The sequence below is a fragment of the Grus americana genome, chromosome 5 (assembly GCF_028858705.1).
Source record: "Grus americana isolate bGruAme1 chromosome 5, bGruAme1.mat, whole genome shotgun sequence".
Taxonomy (NCBI): Eukaryota; Metazoa; Chordata; class Aves; order Gruiformes; family Gruidae; genus Grus; species Grus americana.
This window is the reverse complement of record NC_072856.1, coordinates 20446514-20468480: the sequence shown is the minus strand read 5'-3', so window position 1 is coordinate 20468480 and position 21967 is coordinate 20446514. Positions and strand designations below refer to the sequence as shown.

General features: G+C 52.6%; 1 protein-coding gene across 5 annotated transcripts in view; it reads left to right on the top strand.

Moving 5' to 3' along the window:
• The window catches only part of RASSF7 (Ras association domain family member 7), a 34305-nt gene extending 15944 nt beyond the window's left edge, over window positions 1-18361 (top strand). The window contains exons 1-6 of one of the 5 annotated variants that reach the window (XM_054828496.1): window positions 13286-13300; window positions 14262-14415; window positions 14645-15549; window positions 16509-16677; window positions 17381-17491; window positions 18190-18361. In XM_054828496.1, coding sequence (XP_054684471.1) covers window positions 14313-14415; window positions 14645-15549; window positions 16509-16677; window positions 17381-17491; window positions 18190-18221 — 1320 coding nt within the window. In that variant the 5' untranslated portion in view covers window positions 13286-13300; window positions 14262-14312 and the 3' untranslated portion in view covers window positions 18222-18361. Of the gene's footprint in view, window positions 1-576; window positions 675-12368; window positions 12469-13285; window positions 13301-14261; window positions 14416-14644; window positions 15550-16508; window positions 16678-17380 lie in introns of those variants that run through there. The other 4 variants (XM_054828493.1, XM_054828495.1, XM_054828492.1 and 1 more) reach the window with 4 other exon arrangements.
• Window positions 18362-21967: the final 3606 nt, after the last annotated feature.

Below are 21967 nucleotides of genomic sequence, written 5' to 3'. Positions count from 1 at the left end.
CGCCTGGGCCAAGCCAAGCTCTTCCTCTCCGAAAAGGGGTTGTTTCCTCCGTCCCACTCCGGACCTGATGGAGCAGATGGAGGTCTGGGCCCTGCTGTCAGAGCAGGCTGAGATACGGCCGGGCACTTCCAGCCGGGAACGAGCCCGTCTGCATGGTCCCGCGGCACTGGGGATGGACAACTTCAGCGTGGTTCTGTTGTTTTTTTTTAAAAAAAGGAGAATTTAAGACTTCTTTTAAGAAACATGACAATGATTTAAGACTTAAAAAAAAAAAAGCATTTAAGACCTTTTTTAAAAATAAAAAGAGAATTTAATACTTTTTTATAAGTTTTTTTTAAAGACTGTTTTTTTAAAAGGAGAATTTAAGACTTTTTTGAAAAAGAAGAAATTGTTTCTTTTAAAAAAAGAATTTAGGACTTTTTTTAAAAAGGAGACTTTGAGACTCTTTTTTTTAAAAAAAACCCAAGGCGCCTGTAAGACTTCGGGGCTCTCGGCGGGGGGGGGGGGGGGGGGGGGCGGTGTTCACCTGGCTGGGGGCGGGGCTGGCGGGGGGCGGGGCGGAGGAGGGGGCGGGGCGGCGGGGCTGCAGGTCGCCGTGGTTCCGCGCCGCGGAGCGGAGCGGCTGTCGCTGGAGAGAGGAGCTGGAGCCGCTGCCGGGGCCGGGCTGGTAGCAGGTGAGTGCGCACCGGTGCGGTGGGGCCGGGTCTCCTCTCCCTTCCCCTCCCGCTGAGGGGCTGCCGCCTCTTTGTAGCACCACGGCGCGGCCCTGCCCGCAGCCGGGCCGGCACCCCCGGGAGCAGCCCGCGGGAGGGTGGCTGCTGCAGCGGCGAGGCCGCTGGCCCCGGGTCTCTCCGGAGTCAGCCGCTCCCAGGGCAGCCGGCAGCGGGCGATAACCCCATTATTGTGGGGCTGTGAGAGTGCAATGACCCGCCCGGGCTTATGGAGTGGGGCGGGGATGGCGAGGAGGTGACTTGGGGGCAGAGTGCCTGCAGAAACCCCTGAAGCCTTTAACGAGAACCCAGGCTGGGATGGCTGGGAGTGCCTTTTGGCAAGACCCTGAGCCCCTTTGCCACCTGCCCGGTGCCCTGGCTGGTGGAGCACTGGGTGGCTTTGCCTCCCACCTGCTTGGGACACCAGGAGCTGGAACCAGCATCCCCAGCAGCTCCTGCCACCAGCATGGGACCTGAGTCCCACTTGAAGGAACTGCATCGCTGTCCCACTTAGCACTGAAAACACTGGCCAGAGCCCACAGCAGAAGAGCAGCTGAGGTGGTGTGGGGTTTCAGCTACCCATGTCAGGAGCTTCCTATCATGATCTTCATGGATGGGCAAAGCTGGCTGTCCTTTCCTTTAGAGATGTCTCTGGCTCCCCAACGAGAGGGGTTAAATTCCTCGATAAGAGCCTGGCTCCTTGCTGCATACTTCTGATGCCTTCTTTGAACTCTGCCAGCAGGTTGTTTCATAACTCCACTTGTGGCCTGCCACGGGTAGGAGAACAAACTCCTCTCCCTGGCTTTTCCCGGCCCTGTGACAGCACTTTGTAATTGCATGTCAAAAACCCAATTGCAGGTTAAAACCCAAATGTGGGTTTGAGGGTGGTATTGCATGGAGGAAGGGGTCACGGCCATGCACCTCTCACTCAAACAGAGTAGCTGCCTCCAGCACAGCCTGTGGTACTCCCCTCAGGATGGATGATTTCAAGAGAAATTAGGAAGAGACAGGTGGAAATGGGTGAGAAATGATCCAAAAAGGCAAGACAGGAGCTTTGGCTGCTCCTTGCAGTAAGCCAGGGCCAACTCCCAGGGATGCTGGTGCTAACGGCGCGCTTATGGGCCCTGGCTCGGTGCTCTGCCAAGACTTGCCAGGCAGGCGCTGGGCCTCGGGAACATGTGGCAGCACGAATGCCAGAGCTCAGCTGTCAGATGGCAGGGCGCTGGATCTGGCTGCGATGGGGCAGCAATGCTGCACACACCTGTCCACTCACCTTGCAGGGTAGCTGTGTGGGGTTGTGCTCCTTGTGCAGCAAGAACTGCAGCTCTTCTTAAGAAGAAGAGAGCAAATGCGTGTGAGCACATGCTGCGTCTGCAGTGGTTATGAGCAGGAAGCATAGCCGATAGCTGCTTACCTTCCTTACCGAGCAGTGTCTCCTTGGGAAGGGGGTATGTTCTTGCCTTCTGCTGGTGCTGCTGGAATGCCAGGAATCCTCCTGCATCCTGGTTATCTGCCGGGAGAGCCTGAGCACAGTGCCTGGCCTCCCTCTCAGCATAGTCCCCCTGGCTTCCCCACGCCCTCTTGAAAGAAATAGCATGGAAATTGAGAAGCCCCCCACAAGTGCATACACCTTCCTAAAGCCTTTCTTCCACCTTCTCATAGAAAGCTGTGAGTCCAGGGAGTGTGGCTTGCAGTGCCTGTGGCTGCCCGGCACCCCGCATCATTAAGCACTGTGGGTCTGGGTGTCCTGCACTCTGAAATTTGCTAGCAAGGGGATGCTGGTTGCTCTAAAAATCTCTCTGCAAATGAGTGCGAGAGATGTGGGAGTTGGCTCTACCTAGGGCTTGAAGGGGAGGACCTAAGCAACAGTCTGACCCTAAGATAATAAAACAACTTAAGAACTAAGTCTGATTTATTTTAAATTCTTTTTTTTCCCCCCTTATACTTAAGAGAAGTGAGTTACGGCTGTGCTCAGGTGCTTGGTAGCTTTGGATACCCGCAGGCCCCAGCGAGTGTGCTGGGGAGGTTGCCAGGCTTGACCGAACCTTTTGGCAGCAGGTGGCGGCTGGCCGAAGCAGTGTGGCAATGGCCGGTCTGAATCATCCCAGGGTGCTCTGTTCCCTGCTCTTTGAAATATGACTTGGCCAAACAGGGTAGCAGTGATGTAGTTGCTGAAAATATAGAGATTTCCTGTGCCTGGGCAAATAGAGGACCTTCTGCGCCAAAGTATTTTGGGGATTGGTTGTGAAATGGGGTTGGGTGGAAGGTGGTCTGCTCCATGTTGTCCACCTCTATTTAGGAGATGTGTGTCATGGTTGCCTTCACTGTTGCCATGTGCTGCAGAGAAATACTGCCTGAGTACATCTGCTAGGGTCCCCGCTGGTTCATCTCAAAATATTTTTCAATGTCTCTCTGCCCTGTCCCATTTGTGTCTTCTGCTATGGGGAAAAGCCTCCAATGGTGGCTTGGAAGTGACCCAAGCCCGCATTGTGCTGTCCCCCTGTGTGCCAGGGGGGTGATGCTTTGGGACCAAATCCAGACAAGGGGTTGATCCTCCTTGGCTGGGAGGCCATGATGTGCATGCCAGGGCGTTGGAGCAGAGTATTTCCTTGAGTCAGGCACTGTGGTGAGCTAGGAAGAAGTCCAGGTGCTGCTTGACGATGGGTTGCTCTGTGCCAGAGTTTAAATAAAGGCATGAGGGACGCTTTCAGTATTAGCTCTCTGTGTGTGCATTGTTTTTAAGAGCATCTTTTTAAGGGATGTTCCTCAATCTGTCCCAACTTGTCTATGCCCTTGTAAACCTGTGTAGTCAAATTAAGGCATAAGTGTGTCTCCACAGAAGGTTTTTAACAAAATCCTATTATTGTAAATGATTGCTAACAATTTTATGTCCTTCCATTTTTCAGATGCCAAGTTCATGAGCTTCTAAAAGCAGCTGATTATCTGGCTTTTTGTGGACTGGAGTCAGCACTTTCTTGAGGGCTGGGGTGCTTCCAGCTGCCCCAGGCTAGTCATCTAGATTAACTTGTTGCTTCAAAAAAAAAAAGAGGAGAAAAAAAGCCCTGCAACACTTCTTACCTGAAGACACGGGTGGATCAGCCCTGAGCTGGAAACCTGGGGGCAGTTGAGCACTGCCTGAATTTGGGAAGGCTTCCTCTGCTGCTTCGTAACCCTGCTGCAGCATAGGACCTGCTGGAGCTCTTGGTCTTGGGAGGCACATGCTCAAACCTCCCCATGTCCCCCCAAGTGCCTCCTGCGTAACTGGAGGACTGACAATGGGATGCCATGGTGCTCTCGAGCATTTTGAGGTCCCCTGTGGAGGTCCCCCATGATGTTAGACCTAGCACTCTGCTCCTGAGCATGGGCACTTTGGAGGTACCTATAGCATCCTATAGGGGAGTAGCTGGGTCAGCAGAGAAGCCCAGTGAGCAGCAGCCTGCCCTTTGCTCCCTGCTTTTCCTGCCAGCCTGGGGAAACCATTGGCAAAGGATGGGAGCACCCAGCTGCTACTGTGAAGCTGCCTAGCTGAGGGATTGAGGGCAGAGCATTTTTTAGGGTTCTTACTGGTTTAATGATTCCTCCTGGGAATATCGCTTTCCCCGGGAGGTGCGAGTGTGCAGCAGGGAGCTGGTTTCTGCCTCTGGATGCTTGCATGAGGTGGCTCATAGCATGCAGGGGGTTGGATGAACACCACAGACATCTCTAGTTAAGAATAAAGATCAGTTGCGTTGGGGTTTTTTTGAGGCTTTGTGGTTGCTGTTTTCACTTGCTGTTTTTATTTATTTTCTTTTCCAAGTTCTGGCAAGATTTAGAAAGGGCAGTGTTCCTTACTGCAAAGAGCCAAACATACTCATGGTGGGAAGGCTGGGTGGACCAGGCAATGGGTGTTTACCTCTTTGCGTGTTGTGATGGGCGCTGACTGGTTCCTGCAACATGAAATCTCCCCTGCTTCTCTGAGGGACAACTTGAGCTTAATTGATTGTCAGAAAGCAGCTTGTGGTCTCCTTGGGCTCTTGACCAGTACGCCCAGGTCTTTCTTTAATGTTTTATGCCTGTAGAAATTCAGGTGTTTCCCAGGCTTGCTCTGAGGATGTCTCTCCTTATTCTCCTTCCTGCCCTGATTCCTCTGGGATGGGGCTTTCTCAGGGTAGCTCGTCAAGTCCTTGGGGTCCCATCCCAAAGGGCCGGCTCTGCAAGGCTTTCCAAGGGCTAACCCAGCTTGGGCACCAGGTTGTACCACATCATACCAGGTCAAAGGTGTTCCTGCCTGCCCCACCATTAGTGGGGAAAGAAGCAGTATCTGCACAGGGATTGTACAATGGAAATGATTCCTCTAGGGTTTAAAAAAAAATAATCTTTTTCTATTGCTCTTTCTAGCGTTCTAAAAAATTTTACAAACCCGGCACCTTATGTTGTGAAAGGACATTTGCTCTCCCACTCTGGCAGGGAAATATCCCTGGGACCCAGGAGTGGATGTGCTAGAAACAGCATCGCTTTGCATCTTTGAGAAGCTGCATGCCAAGGACTAGTTGTCCCTCAAATCTACTTCGCCTCAAGTAATTTTTGGAGTGTTTTAAGACAGTTTGAGGATTGTGTAGGCTGCAGTGTTGGACTTGATGCTGCCCTCTTTGAATTCGTTTGACTTTTTAATGACCTGCTGGGAGTATAAAGAAGTTGGGGTAGGAGGTTCAAAAGGCTGAGTTTCCCCACAGTGACCCCAGGTGAGCATGAGTCACAGGAGGATTAAGCTCCTAAATGCCTCTGAAAAACCAAGGTATTTTTATTGCATCTCCCTCTGTGCAGGCGGGAGGGCCGGCACTGTCCCCAGCACTGGTTCCCATCCCATCTTGGTCCTTCGGGTATCACTGAGTGCTGGTGGAGCCCTTGACCTCCAGCATTTGGAGGGAGGATACCTACCTGTGGAGCAGGAGGTGGAGCCCTTTGCCAGCATCAAAACCTTCAGCCAGATGTTTGCTGCCTCACAGCAAGGTGGTTTCGGGGATTAAAGTTGGTCATGCAGCCATGATCTCCATTCACTTGTTGAAGGACACTGAGTTGTACCCCCCGCTGAATGGCCCCTTGCATTTTAGTGCCAGAGAGGGGATTGAGCTGCCTCTCCAGAGATGTGCCTCCATTTTAGTGCTTTAAAGAACTTATTATCTCTGGGTGGGGATTGATAGCACCTCTGCCTAATTAATCATGTGCCAGGTAGCATGAAAACAGAGACTTCTAAAATACCCGAGTGTCTTATTGAAGGGTTCAGCCTGGATTAATCCTGGGTCTCTTGTTTATTTGACTTTGCATCTGTGTGTGTATGAGAGAAAGAAAGGAGCGATTTCCGCTCTTGGCAAATGGTCATTAAAGGCCTTTTTAATCCTACAAAGTTATAAATAAATATCTGTGGCAGCATGCACCTGCATATTCATCAGTGCATCCTCTCCTCCGGAGACCCAGTAGTGCATCTTTGGTGTGTGGCCGCTTTCTGAAGCAGGGTAGGAAACTACAAGTTATTCTGGAAATGGAAAATAAAATCTGGAAGGTTTATGCCCAGTTTTGCATTTGCTAATTTGTTATTTACTCTCTCCCCTAAGATGAGAACTGGAGTGGAGAGAGGATTGCTGATGGCTGACGCCAGCTCTTCTGAAGGAGGCTGGAAGGCAGGTTGTGGGGAGAGTATTTGTAGGTCATTTGGCTTTTTCATGTCGCTGGTCTTACTCGGAGGAGAGGTGCAGAGCCTGAATTTTCCTGTAATCCTATGGCAATGAAATCCTTGATCGCTCTGAGATGAGACAGGGAGAGCAGCAGGTCAGTGCCTGTCTCCGTTTGCCTTGTAGGTGGCCAAGGTGCATCTTGTCCTCTGGGCTGGACTGGGCGAGCATCGCGAGGAAGCTGCCCTTTGAGGGTCATTTCTGGCTCTTCTTGAGGCATTGGGAGAAACAGCTCGTTGGTTGGGGTTTCCACATTTTGATCCCCTTGGGGGGTGGGGATGGAAGTTTGGAGGAAATTGAAACGTTTCTCCTCCTCTTTGGCTGGGGAGGAGAAAACAGGTACTTTGGGTACTTCAGACTATTTCCAGGGCTTGAACAGGCTCTTGCATCTCCTGATTTGCAGCATTCCTCCTGCGTCCTGCGTAATGAGAAATGTAAGCTGTTTTCTGACTTGGGTAATGGGCTATTTGTAATAACAGGGGAATACTCACAAATTGCATTATGCTTTCGCTGATGACCACTGTGGAAAATGAACGTGACGGAGATGCTGGACCTGCTGGCAGATGCGTGCTGGAGTTGTGTTTGCATGTAGATGGTCTGGCAAATACCCCTCAGAGCTTGGCTTTTAAGAGCTGGATTGTGGGTCGTCCCCTGAAGACAATAGGCATTTGGGCATCCTGGAGCTGCTGTGCTGGGGTTTGCAGCTGGGCAGCAGCTGCAGGTACAGCGGTGCCTTGACACCTGAAGAGCAAGCATCATTTTTTTTGTATTAAAAAATAAAGAGAATAGTTTTAGGGAAAAATTAGCGGGTGGACTCAACCCTGAAAGATTTTCAAGTCCAACCCCTAATCCTTCAAGGCTGATCTAGGTCAGCCTAGAGCCCAAAGGTACCTAGACCTAGCTTTGCCCCTGTGCTGGGAGCTGCACACCTAAATACTTCCTCAGCTCCTCCTGGGCTTGGTGTCTGAGCAGGTTCAATTGCAGAAGAAAAAAGGAGCACAGCAGTGCAAGAGCCTTTTTCTTTCCCCTCTAATCTATACATTGTTGCTAATTTTGCATTGCCCCCCTTGAGAAGAAACTATGAATTTACTCTCAGCTTCTTTCATGAAGTTACTCTTCACTTGCACGCCTGGCACCGACAGCAGGTGCTGTTAAATGTTTCCCTTGCAAGTCTTCCTCTTTAAGGCAGACTTCACTAGCCAGCCTTCCCAGCTCTTCTCCCCCCATGGATGGTAACCACTAGTGCTGCAAGGCGGAAATACGATGCATTAAGGTGAGGAAGATGATCCTTCCCCTTCCAGGCTGAAACGCTGTAACGTGAGTGTGTGCAGTAGGTGGAGGGGTTTTCTTTGCCTCATTTAATTTATAATGAGCTTTTGGTTGGCCGCTCATCTGTGGGGTGGTCTGGCTAGTAAACATCCCTGAAATGTCATCACTGCCCGCAATCCTCGATGTTTCAACTTGGCTCTTGATGCTGGCCTGCCATGGCCACAAATCTTGGCTTAAGAGGGGAAAAAAGTTCCCCAGCTCCTTCCCAGTGCCGTTTCTGAAGCTTTCGTGTGGGTCTGATGCTGTAGCAGACCCAAAAGCTTGGGTGAAAGAAATGGTGAGAGAAATCCCTGCAGGTAGAGCTGGGATGGGGTGAGCTGCTTCTGTATCGGCCGGGGTGTAAGCCTCCCTCCCCTAAATCCCTGCTGAAGGCTATCGCCCCAAGGCCTGTCCCCATCCTGCGTCACAGCCCTGGGCAGGATTTGTCCCCAGCTTTTCCCACCCTGCTCGGCATCGGCCAGCCTCGTTGGTACACCCCAGGCATGTTAGCATGGGTCTGTAATTTTGGGGAAGAAGTGGATTAGAAAATCCCCAAGCCTATATTTTGCTATTAATGGGGGTTGCTGTCATGGTGCTTATGGCTCTCCAGAAATCTGTCTCTTTGAGTGGTTCCTGCAAGATCCTAACGTGTGGGACATGTCCCCCTTGGGGTGCTGGGGAACTTCACTGGTGGTCTGTGGCTTCAGGCTCAAGTGATCCTTCAGCTCTTGAGCGATGCAAGTACCACGGGACTTGCTTTTCCTCATCTTAGCCCTTTGACTTCCTTTGGGTGCAAAAAGCCCTTGAAACATGTATGTAACGTTCGGCAGATGCCGAGCGTGCATTACACATCGTAAGATGCCCCCAGCAGAAGCCACTTGCTAACAAAGCGCGACAGGGCCTGGGTGTGCATGTGGGCTGGGATCCGTCTGCACATCTCTGGTAAAGCTGCACCTTAAGGGTATGTTTGCAGTGGTTATCCCTGTCCCCGACTGGGGTTTCTCCAGGAGGAGAAAAGTGGAGTCCGCAAAGCCCTCGTGCAGTTTTGAAATTACTGATTTCAGTAATTTGCTGATTTTTTTAGGGCTTGCTGTCAGGCACACCATGGTAGAGCAGGGAGCTGGACGGGGCATGATGGGTGGACCCATGCTCTAAATAAGCCACTCAGATGTGAATTAGAGCTCTGTGCCTGCTGCTTCCTTGCTCCTGGCTGCTTGCGGTCACCTTGCATAAGAGCTGGTGGCTTTGATAGGCCTGGAGGGTGAGTAATGCTTGCACACCCTCCTTGTGACAGTAGAAGGATGAAGAGCTGCCTCTCTAGGCTTTGGCCACTCTGGTAGGACTCGTTTGTCACCTCTTGAGTTTGTTTAACCCATGTCAGTGCTTTGCGCCAAGATGAAGTAACCCATTTGCTGCCCTGGGCTGAAGTCCTGCACCTGTGTCCTGATGGCACCCATGCTGCAGGAGAGGTTGATGACCTCTTTGGAAGGTGGCCCTCTGGGCTGCTTTGCACCAGGACAGGAGATGATGTCCCTTCAGGATCCTGGGGCCAGCATCCTCAGGACAAGCATAGCACCGTGGAAAGGTTCTGCACAACATGGCTGCAGGCAGGGCATTGCCTGGTCCTCCCTCCTGTGGTGGCAGTGACATCGGTGGTCACCAGAGTCTGTTCCATGGACAGCTTGTTCAGAGCCATGTATGGTCATCTCCACCCTGCATGGGACCTACCAGCCCAGGAAGTGCCACTGCATCAACCCTTGCCTTGGCTGATCTCTGCCCAGTGGTGTCAACCCTTGGCCACAGCCTCAACCTTTGACCATGGTGTCACCTTCTGGTCTGGTATGGACATGGCATGGAAAACCCAGCAGAGCTGCTCTATCCCTGCAACACTCCAGCCGAGGGCAGGTGATGCCACTCCAAAAGAGGGACGCAAGGTAGGACGACACTGTTGATGGGCTGGAGGGGAGCCTGGACCCCACCCCATCCCCTCCAACCTGCTGTGGGATGAGAGCTGTCGGGAGGCTTCAGTTCCCCGTGGATCTTCTCTGTGTTGGGTCACCTCTCCACACCTGAGTAATGGGGAGGCTTCTGTCCCACCAGAGGGTTTCAGCGTGCAGGGAAGTACCATCCCTTCCATTTGGTGCCCAGGAGCTGGGCCCGGTGCTTCAGGCAGGGAGGGACTTGAGGAAGCATTAAATAGCTGCTGGATGTGTCACAGCAGCAGCTGATCTGGAGCAGTGAGTCATGGCCAGCCTGCCAGCACTCCGGCATGCAGGGTGGCAGCACAGGGCCACTCCTCCCCTCGCCGCTTGCTGTTTACTCACGTATCTGGGTTTTCTTTACTTGTGTGTCTGCATGCAGCTGGGATGAGTGTCCCCCCCAGCATTGGGTGGGAGAGAAGTGAGAGGGTCAGGTTCAAAGAAGGAATAACATAATCTGAGAGCACCCCAGCATCTGCCTGGAGCGCATCCAGAGGGATGCAGAGCTGCTGGTCCCCATAGACACCTTGGTCCTCTTCAGATGGTGGGCTCATCACAGCCTGCTCTCAAGTACAAATACATCTTTATTTATTAATTGTGAGTCTTTATAACCCTACCCCCAGCCCAAACCCTGACCTGAAAGGCTAGTCTGGCTTTTTGCAGTTTTAATTAGGCTTGCCAGAATGCTCTCTCTGTGCCGCTGCTCGCCCGTCTGCCTCACCCTGTATCCAGCTGTCTGCCAGGGGGTGGACATAGGGAGGTGAATGAACCCCCCAAAATGGGTGAAACCTCAGTGCTGGTGGGATGCTTGGCTCAAAATCTTCCCAGATGGTGCTTGTTGGGAGCTCTAGTAGAGGCGTTTGGGATGCAGCTGAGAGGTGTTTGGGGTGCTTTGGGATTTGGGTTGCAGCTGGCCTTACTCTTGGGTGGAAAATTGGTGGGTTTTTTCCTAACTGGATTTTTTTTTTCTTGTGTGTGGAAAATGTGGCAGAAAGGCAGATGCAAAGTGTTAGCAATCCTTGGCTGGAAGGTGCTGTCCCAGCTTATGAGAGCCCCTGTGGGGAACACGGGCGTCTCTGCAAATTGGCAGCAGCCCTTGCTTCTGTAAGGAGGGTGACTGGCCAGTTTGCTTGGCTGGCCATGTATTATTTCAGGTCTAGAGACATCACCAAACTGTTGCAAGTCCCAGCAGCCATCAGCATCGTGGTTTGCAGGAGCTGCGCAAAACATGCGTCCTCCTGCGCTTGCAGAAATGCTTCTTCATCTCTTCCTTTAGCCCAGCAGCTTTGGGGAGACTGGAAGATGACAGTGCCAGGAAACAAAATAAAGCTGCAAGGTCTGAGATTTGTTAATTTTTTAAAAAAATAGATTTTTTTTTTTTAGTGTCAACATTTGAAATTCTAACTCCCAGTTAGGAAATTTGTTGAAGTCGTGGTATGAATCATCCATACCCTCAGTTTTAGGACCCATCGCATGGAGAAGGGAGCAGAAAATTAGTCACTTTGTTAATCTGATTCCAATAAAAAATGGTTTAGAAGTCTAGAGGGGTAAGAATAAAATGAGAGTAGCTTTGGGGAGTGGCCATCATGTGTCCTGGTGCCCACAGCCACCTGCTCACTTCCCTGTGCTGTTTTCAGGCAGCCGGCAGGGCCTGGCAGCTGCCTGCACTTCTGGTTCATCATTAAAGTGACCTCCTAGGGTGAATACAAACAGAGGCAGCTGGAAACTGGCCTCCTGCTGAGAAGTGCTTCTTTCACAAGAAAAGTGATTCTTACCCAAAAAAAAAAAGCAATTTTTGCTACCTGGTGGTGTAACAAAGACACCCACTAATTAAAGAAGGGGGTGATGGTGAAGCTTGGGGAGAGGGGGGGTCATACTGGCAGGTGGAGCAACAAGACTGCCCCTCAGCTGCTGGGTTTTTAGGAGTGACCGTAAAGAGCTGGGAGGGGCTACAGTGGAGGTGGTGGAGGTTTGGGTGTTTATTGCCTGGTGGCTCTTAGGTGGTTTGGTCTGGTGGGTTTTTTTGGAGTTTCTTTTGAACCAGGGTGATGCTGGCGTGGTGGGATATTGGGGATGAGATGCTGCATGTGGGTTGCGATGTGCCCCCTAAGCAGGGACCAGGGGCTGTGAGGAGCATCGCTGGGCCCCCTAGATGAGGATGAGCTGCCTTCATCCCGTCAGCTCCTCCATGAGCCCAGGGCTTTGGGGGAAGAGGGGCAGCCAGGTTGGATTTGGGTGGGCTGGAGGAGCTCATCAGGCCCTGGGAAGGGGTGAGGGCAGGTGGAGGAGGAGCAGCCCCCAGCCTATTTACCACCCCCTTGCAAGGGGGTAGATACCATCCTGTATGTAGCAGTAAGCTGGGGACAGCAGCCCCCCAAAACTTCAGGGGCTCTGGCGAGCAATCAGTTAATGGGGAGCCCCTGTGCTTGCAAGAATTTCAGGAAATATTAATAAAAACAATTGGATTTTGGGGTGTTGGGGGATGCAGCAGGGAAAGATGCAGTGAGGAGGGATGTGCCAGCTGCTTTTGGGGGAGGCTTCCCCCATATTGGGAGAAAAGCTGGCCGCCGCCACTCCCAGCTTTTTGGCAGCAGTGTGCTGCATGCTGGCTCCTGGTAAATGATTGCTGGGGCGGCCGGCCAAGGTGGGGCCGGAGGTTGGTGCCGGGTTTGAGCCCAAGCAGGTGCCTGGGACTGGTGTGCCGGTGGCCGTCCTGCTCCTGCACCTGGCAGCATTCAGCAACCACTGGATTTTTTGGGCAAGGTGAGGCTGTGCGATACGACTCAACCAGCTGGGATATTGGGGGGTTTTTTTATTTATTTTTAAGCTCCTGGCCTCCCCGCAAGGTCAGAGCAGGTGAAGCCGGGTTTGATGCTAGCTGGGTCCCTGGCCGGGGTGGGGGCAGTGCTCCCCAGGATGCATTGCCACCCCAAATTTGGCATTAGGGTGCCACAGCAGTGGGGGGGGATGACACACAGTGGCTTCGGGGTGAGCTGGGTGGTGCCGTGGCAGTGTCCGGACTTTGCTCCACACTGGGAGCCGGTTGCAGCCTTGAATGCACAGGGTGGGGGGAGCAGTGCCAAAACCGAGCTTTGGAATTAAATTGGGCTAAACCTTGCAAATTTTAGTTTTGGGCTCACAGGGACGTCAGTCAAGTCCAAGGTGCCCTTCACCCCCACCGGTTTTCCCCGGCCGCCCAGCCAAGGCAAACATGAGCTCAGCGCCGAGGTATTTGCAGCGGCTGCTCCATGCCCACGTTTCAGAGGTGGGCAGGGGGGTGGCACCAGTGGGACTCAGCACCCATGGGAAATGGCCTCACCAAGCCGTATCTTCCCTGGTTCCTCCTTGCCTTTCTCGCACCATGGCTAAAACCCCTTGTCACCGGAGGTGGGACCCTTTGAGCCCTCCTTTGATTACTCAAGCAGGCAACAAAAAATAAACAAGAAGTGGTGTTTAACCTGAGGTCAAAGCTTTCTCGCAGCCTGACTGCAAACTTTGGAGAGCTGGAGCTGAGGGATAGAGAGGCTGCGACCAGCCGGGTTAGGTTGGGAAACTGTTTTGGGACCCTCTGGACAAAGACCTGGAGACTTCCTGTGTATGTTCCTCCCCCCGGGGCTTTCAGACAAGCCTGATGCTAGAAAAAGCAGTGTTATTGGGAGGAGGGGGAAGATAGGTCTTTGCACAGTGTTTGAAAATACCATAAGCTCAAATATTTGAATTCTTTACAGCTTGTGCTTTTTTTTTTCTTTTTAAGACTTTTGCAGTTGTTGAGCTGCTGGAAGATGCAGGAGTTGGGTGCCCTGGGATAACGGGTGTTATTTTAATGCAGCAGAAGTAGCGGCTGGGTGGGAGTCAGGCTGGGCCCTGATTGGGCAGAGCATCCCCAGGGGTCTGGGCTTCGCCACAGGCATGTGTGCCTGGCTCCCCCTCCCAAACCTCACCTTTGGTCACGTTTTTGTGCAGAAAGAGGCTTTATTTTAATTTCTTAATCCCTCTCTGATAAATTGAGGTGGAGGTAAATAGATTAAAACGTGCATTATCTGCAACCTCTCTCAATATCCCGTTGCAAGGGTGGGCAGCTGGCAGTTTCTCTGCCTTTTCCAACATTATTTGGAAAATCACCCAGTGCTGTGCTGCCAAATTGTCGGAGAAATCACAGTGAAGGTCCAGCAGACCCATTAAAAGTCTGCGCTCACAGCAAAAATAACTCAGGCATCTTCTTCTGGGCACCATGCAGGCACACAAACCCCATCATTTCTTAACCACAGTAAGGTTTGGACCTGCTGCCCAAACATAAGAAAAAAAAAAGAGAAAAAAAAGAAAAAGTGTTGTTTGGGTGTTTTTTCCAGATGAACATCGGTGTTTTAATAATATTAACAAAAATGTAATCCATGCAGAGATGGATGGATGGAGGGTGGCAGTGAGCAACTGCTTGGTCTAGGATGCACCTTATGGGATGCTGGCATTAAAGATGGTTTAATGACGCTGCTCTTAAAGCATCTCTTATTTCTCATTAGCAGCTTGGGATGGAAACCTGGTTTCTTTTCTCCCCACAGGCAGCCCATCCTGTGATGACCCAGCGGGCCTGAGGCCCAGCAACTGCAGGGATGGAGCTGAAGGTCTGGGTGGATGGGATCCAGAGGGTCGTCTGTGGCGTCTCGGAGCAAACCACCTGCCAAGAAGTGGTCATCGCCTTGGCGCGGGCCATCGGTGAGCCATGTCCATCTGCTGGGGGAGATGCCCCTTTGCAGGCAGAGGCATCTGCCAAGGGGGTGCCCCATCTGTATGTGCTTCCTGGGAAAAGGAGACCTTGGGTGGGTGGGGGTCCTGCTCTGGGGTGGTGGGGATGTCACCAGTTGCTGCTTGTGGGGCAGCAGCCTCAGCACACCACTGCTGACTGTGGCTTTCCCTATCTGATGTGCTCTCCTCCTCCTGGCAGGTCAGACAGGCCGCTATGTGCTGGTGCAGAAGCTGCGAGAGAAGGAGCGGCAGCTGCTGCCACTGGAGTGTCCCTTGGAGTCGCTGGCCAAGTGCGGGCAGTATGCCAATGATGTGCAGTTTGTCCTGCGGCGGACGGGCCCCAGTGTGGCTGAGCGGCCCTCCTCGGAGGGTGCTCCCCAAGCCCCTGAGAGGACGTTCATCCGGGCCAGTTTGCCCATCAAGCCTAGGCCTGCCGGCATGGATGCACCCCGTTCCCGGGAGTCGAAAAAATCCATGACCTTCAATTTGGGTCCTACAGGCTCTGGCGACCCATTTGCCGTGAGCCGCTGGAGGCACCAAGCACGGGAAGGGATGGACTTGGAGGGCGGTGGGGTTCTCCAGCCTTCCAAGGAGGAGCTCTTTAGGAGGGTGCTGTGGCAGCAGGAGCAACTGCATTCCTTGGAGGCTCATGGGGACACACTGGAGACGGACCTACGGCTCTGGGAGCGCGGCCGGCTTGCCGGCCAGGAGGACGAGATCCTCTACCTGGAACACCTGGTGCGGAGGAATGAGACAGAGCTTGGCGAGGAGGAGTTTTGGCAGAATGAGCTGCGGCTGGAGAAGGAGTGTGAGCGGGAGCGGCAGGAGCGAGTTAGGAGCCTGCGGGCCAGCCTGGAGGAGTACACCCAGAGGATCTACGAGCTGAGTGCCCGGACTGAAGCTCTGCAGGAGGAGATCCAGTGGGAGATGGCCGAGAGGGCCAAGAGGGGGAAGGAGACCCCTGTGCCCAGCCCCACAGAGCTGGAGGACATGGCTGCCAAGATGAAAAGGGACCTGGATGCCAAGGTCAAGCAAGGCACCCAGCTGGAGAGCAACCTGGCCTGTGTGGAGAAGGCCCTGGAGGAAGCTGAAAGAAACCTGCAGGTAGATAGGACTGGGTTGAGCGTTCCCATGGGGTGGTGGACTCTTCAGGAGGGGATAGGACCAGCTTTCCAGCAGCATGGGGCTGATGGGTTGAGTGGGGTTAGTCCTGCCTCACCTGGCCAGTGAGTGTGGGGCTGGGTGCATGGAGGTGGCTCAGCAGCAGTGACTGCTCTCGGGAGGACACCATCACTCTTACAAGGTCCCACGCCCATTGCTCTCAGTGCACGCTGTGTCTGGGCTGGCAGTCCTGCTGGCTGGTGCACGGGGAGTGCAGCATCGCCCTGGTCCAGCATGGATGATGGCGCATGTGGAGCAAATGGTCCATGTGCGGGTTCAGTGGCGTTGGCGCAAGGGTCAATGTTGTCTTGGATAAAGGAGTTGCGGAGGGGGATAGCGTAGCTCCCCATGGTGCCTGTGCATGAAGCCTTTTGACCGTGCAAGCTGTGCAGGGGCTCGGGCTTATCATGGAGGGCTCCACAGCATGGAGATGGTGGCTGTGGGGCTGTGCCACGATGCCCCCCAACTCGCTTGTCCCGGCATCAGGGGGTCTAGGCGCTGGGTGACACCCACCTTCTGCCCACGGGGTGGGGGGCAAAAGGGAGAAGTTTTTGCCCAGCCAGGTGGTGGTAGCTGCCCTTCCCCAGGGCAGCTGTGCTTCCAGCATCTCATCTTGAGCTTCTCGTTTGACGGCTACTCGCACCCTCTTGTGGAGATGCAGCAAAGCAGGGCTGTTCCCAAAACAAGACCTTCCTCTTGTTCCTGCTGCCTGGGCACCCCCTTTCCTGCAGGCCCTTGGAGAGGGGTGGCTGAGCTGTGGTACCCCCAAGGTCCCCTCCACCGGCTCCAGCAGGGTGAGCCCCAGCTAGGGGAGCAGCCCTGGGGGTGGTATGCCAGGTGGTTTTGGGGCATGGGGGGGACATGTGGCTCACCCTGTTCCCCCCTCGGTGTGTGTTTTGCAGGCCCAGACCCAAGAGCTGGAGGAGTTAAATAAGGAGCTGAGGCAGTGTAATTTGCAGCAGTTTATTCAGCAGACGGGGGCCACGGTGACTGTCCTGCAGGCCAGGTCCGAGGAGGACGCCCAGCCAGAGCCGAGCCCGCGCGAGCTGCCAGCCTGCCGGAGAAACGGAGGTCAGCACGCCGCTGCCGGCTCGGCCGCGAGGGCTGCTCCGTGGGACCCCTGCCCACTCCCTGCCTCCCCTTCCAAGGGGGTCGGCACCACCTCCAAACAGATCGCCCCCAATGCTGGTGGTTCTGCCCTAGGTGCTGAGGTTAGGCAGCAGGGATGGGGTTTCGGTGCTGGCACAGTGGTTGCTCACTACCCTGGGGCATCTCTGAGGTTTTCAAGCCCTGGGGCTTCTTCCTCCTCCCCACTGAAGCCTCAGGGCTGCTCATAGCTGTGCTCAGGGGTCAGATCCTGCGTTGCTGCTTTTGGGGCCAGGGCAGCCACAGGTAGCTTTCCTTTCCAGCATTGCTGCATTCCACCTCGGTGGCAGCAAAAAGCGGGTGACCGAGGGCCAATGTCAGCCCCCAGGGGCTGTGAGCTGGTGGGGACGGGCTCCAGCCACCAATGACCTCTTTGTGTTTGGTGAGGGAAGGGTGAGCACAGCACAGTGCAGTGCCCCAGGGCCACGTCTGCATCCTCACAGGGATGAGAGGAGATGGCAAAGGGCCCTTGTGGAAGGGGATGGGGGAAAACAGGGACCTGGTTGTTTCTCCTCCACAGCACCCAGAGAGGGTGATGTGGCCGCCCCATGGCACTGCAGCGGCTGTGCCCGGCAAGTGCGGGAGGCACGAGCCCTGCCTGAGCCAGGCATTTTTCCCCATCCTGTAGGTTTTTCTCCCACCACCGGTGCCGACTCACCTCCCCGGGCCAGCGCCAAGCAGGTCCTCGGCCATCCCAGGACCCTGCCGGAGCCCCTGGTGTCCAGCCTGAACCCTGAGGGTGCGTACGTCCTGGCTGGCCCCTGGGAGCCTGAGCTGGGCTGGGGAGGATGTGTAGGAAGAGGGGAGAGGCTTTTGCTGCCCAAAACAGCTCTGGGCCACAGAGAGCAAGTGTGTGCTGGGAGCGGGGGGCCAGAGTTATTTATATATGCCATTAGGAAAAGCAAAGCTTACACCGCAGCAGCCTCCACTCTGCTGCCAGGGGCTCACACGCTGGCGGTCCGGCTCTGCGCCGCCAGGAGCCGCAGAGGGTGCTCCTCATCCCCTGGGGATAAGACCTTGCTAGGTTTAAGACAGGGAGGGTTTGGTTCCCATCTTTCACAGGAGACGCTTTTGCTCCATCTTGGGGACTAGTTTGCCCCCAAATCCTTTCCACCTCCCTTGACCCTTTTTCCAGCTAGCACCGCGTTTTTACGTGCAGCAAAAGCAAGCTGTGATGTCCCTGCCTGCTGTGGCGATGTTGCCTGCATCTCGGCATCCCATTCCCACCCATGCCACCGTCCCCTCAGCAAAACCCTACTGCTATCCTCCTCGTGGCCCACAACATCCATCCCCATCTCACCAGATGCTGTCTGCATGTCCATCTCCCAGTCCAGGCTTTGTGCTCATGTACATCCTGTTTTCCGTTCCCTTTTTCTTCTCACGAGCGCTCGCCCACCATGATGGGGTCACTCAGGTTGTTTTTGTCTTGTCTTGCAGTTGTATCAACCAGACAGAGCATCTGGAGGTAGAAGGGCCTGGCCAGTGGAGGATCGATTGCCTTGCAAGTGTAACTGTATAAATAAACCATATTTTTTATATATATATATGTATATACACATATATATATTTTTTACTGCTTTATATTGTGAATGGATGTGGATGGCCAGAGTATTTTTACAGACTGCAAAAATAAAACCAGAGACCGACGACACAAAGCAACCCTCTTCCCCTGCGGATGGAAGCGACCCTCTTCCTTTTTTTTTTTTTTTTTTTTATTTTTAAAGTGCTTTCTATATTCAACAGAAAACAGCGGCACTCCCGTTCCACATAGCCTCCTCAAAAGACCTATTGTGCATTCGGAAAAGTCCTTGCTCCTTTGACTAGGGGAGTGAAGCTGTGGTGGAGACCTGCCTGGAGGCTTGCCTGGATGGAGCGAGTTACAAGCATCTCGCTGCAGCAAGCAGGGCCGTGACAAACAGCCTCTTCACTGGCTGCCCCCTCATTTTTATTATTATAAGAAACCTGTAATAGAAACCCCCTTTCCACAGTGCCACGGACCAGGCTTCAAGGGAGCAGGGAACACACGGCGGGGGCTTGTTTTTCTTTAATCCAGTTAATTTTTCAACTTGTTTTTAAAAATAAAAAATTGCAGAATGAGCCCTTTCCTGGTGGCAGCGCAAGTGGGGAGCAGGACTGAAATGCTCTTGGTGACATTTCACTGATTTTTTTTTTTTTTTTAACTTGATGGCCAGTAATTATTCTCTGTTTTTGTTCATCCCGGTGGGTCACCTTGTATTTTAATTGCAAAACCAAAGCAGTTTGGGGAGGGGATGGGTTTGTCCAGGAGGTCCCCGAGCCTGTTTTCAACGTGTCGTATGCAAAAAATGTGACTTGGGTACAGTGTTTGCCATAAAACGCCGCTTTCCCCATATGAATGTAATTCTGTGTGCCGCGGTTTCAATTTTCAATAAATTTTTGGGAAAGGATTTGAGCAAAGCGAGCGTGAGCGTGCTGTTGTGGCCCAGGGCGAGCCATCCCCACTGGCTCCTGGTCCGGTGCCCGTCAGGCACATCTGAGTGGTTTGCACACCCTGTGGCCACCTCTTTCATTTCCAAGCCATCTCTTCCTATTTGCTGAATCCAAGCTGTAAGTATTTTATGACCAAATGCATCTTACATGCGCACTGTTCTTTTTTTTTTTTTTTTTTTTGTGCTTTACAACCAGTGGATGAAGCTTGTCTCTGGTGAGAGGGCAGCCATCTCTGGGATGAAACATGGCAGCATTTTAATAATGCACAGCAGCAGCTTGGAGCATTTTAGGACAGGAGGTGAGGGGATGGTGCTCAGCTGCAGATAGGAGCAGGTAAGGGGGAAACCTCCCGTTCACTCTCAAGCCCCTGCGTCTGCACCAGGAGAACCACAAGCAAGAACATCAGCTCTCACTCTCCGTCAGCATCTCCCCTGAAGCCCTGCTGGGCTCTGGTTCCTGGGATGTGCCCCTTTCAAAGATGATTTTCAAGGTGCCACCACAGCTCAGCAAGTTGGTCAAGTGATACTGAAGGATTAGAGTCTGCTTTGCTGGGAGAGTGCTGGTGCCGCTGTCCCTCTGGTTACGACTGGAGAGCTGCCGCAGGGGGGAGATGCAATTGCAGAGTTTAGTCAGGGTTGGGGTTTTTTTTTTTTTTTTTTTTGGGTTCCCCCCCCCCCTTAAATCATGAAGCTCAGGGAAAAATTAGTTAAAATGTTTGCTCCATGCAGCCGCATCAAGTTTTTCCCCTTGCTTGCTTTTTGGGATGCCTGTGCTTGTTTTTTGGACTCCCTTGCTTTTAAAATGGGACTCCACCTTGCTAAGAAGGGAAGCAGAGGGTGGTGGAAGTTATAAAGAGCATTTCAGAAAACCTGCTTGCCTTGGACATGGCCAGATTTTTGGGATGCTATGTGAAGTCCTCTGCATGCCCTGAAAAACTGACCTCTGCAGGTTAAAAACTAGATCTTTCATTTTGGGGGCTACATTTGTAGCTTTGTCTTCTGCAAAATAAATGGGAATAAAGAGAAAAGGTTCATCACTTACAACACCTCCTGCCAGGAAAAACAGGGCAGAAAGTTAATTTGAGTCTCTGATTTTGCATGGTATTTTTGCCCTGTGCTTCTGCTTATATACTATTTAAATACTATTTCTGTTCAGCCATGATCTGACAGGCCAAACCAGCACCAATCTTGGGCAGGAATAACAGTTTAAAAAATTTAGATCCTGGCAGATTTTGGCCCTGCAGCTGATGCCCCTTGGCTGGGATGCAGGATTTAGAATTGCTGTGTGGGATAGGGGACAGTGTAACTCAGCAATGTCCCCCACTGAGGTCTGAGAATCAGGTGTGGGGCTAGGGAGAGCCGCCAGGGCCAGGGGCTAACTTTTGGGTTTTTTCAGCTCAAGGCTGTGGCATTTTGCAGATTTTGTATTTTTTTTTTCATTTTGTGACCTATAAAGCATCATTCAGCGCTGCAAGGGCAGCGGTGTTTCCTAAGGTAATAAAGGAGTTTGATTAATGCCTCTCCCCTTGCCGTGGTACACTTCCTGGCAGGGGGAGAGGCGTTAATCAAACTCCTTTATTACCTTAGGAAACTCCCCACCCGTGGGTGACCTATATTCCTCCCGGAACAAGGAGCATGCAATGGCATGGTGCATGTGCAGGTCCCTGCGCGTTATTTAACTGAGCAAGGCTCAATACCCGTGCTAGCTCCCCCGCCTTTCCGCTTTTATCTGCTCTAAAGGCTGTGTCAATAATACATTTCTGCCATTGAATATTTTATTGATGGTTTGACTTTTTTGCTGCTCGCAATTCCCATTTCAAGGCTGTGTGATTGTTCCTAATTAAAATTTTATGCCCTGGGAGAAGCCTTCTTGCTACAGTGGAGATGATGCTGTCTTTTCTAGGCCACTACAGAGCGGTAGGAAGGAATTACTCATTGTTATGAGATTAAAACAAAGCAAATGAATTATTGGTTTTTTCCCTTAAAAAACAAACCAAAACCCCAGCGTACAGCACATACTGGAGAGGGAACAACTGGCTCATGGGCGAGGCAAGGATGCAAATGTATCGGGTGGCTCAAGGATGCTGTGCCTGGGTAAGTGGGGAGCTGTGTCCCTTGTGCGCTGTGGGGCAGCTTCTTCCTTCCCTGCAGCCGGTGGGAACCAGCTTCAGGGCTTCTTCTTCCTCAAATGCTTCTCACTGCCAGCTCCAGTGCCACCAAAACAACCACAAAGCGAAGGATATGCCTGTTTTTCACTGGCAAACAGTTGAACATCCTTTTTTTTAATTATTATTATTTTAAATAAATCTGCAAGCTACCTGCAGGATCTGTCAGCACAAGGCACCATTCAGGAGAGTAATTCAGCCACCTCCAGCCTCCCTGGGGCTCTTCTCCTCTCTGCGGTACCCCATTTTTATTTTTTTTTAATATTGCATAAGGAAAATGGCTCCCAGCTCCTCACCCATCTACCCTGGACTGTGTTAGCTCATTAGGCCAGGCATCCTCCACGGATGGCTGTCAGGGTGCCAGTGCTGCCCCAGGCCAGTATAGTTTCTCAAGGGCAGCACAGCTGCAGCCACTTGAAACACCCTCAATTTGATGTCATGGGCTAGTATGAGTTCCCCCCCCCTAAATTTCATCTAGAGTGCTAGAAGCATTTGTGCTGCCTCCCAGCCCCTGGATTTGGCAAGTAGCTTTTGAAGCACACGCTTCAGCACCAGTTACATAAGGAAAGGTGTGAACGACTG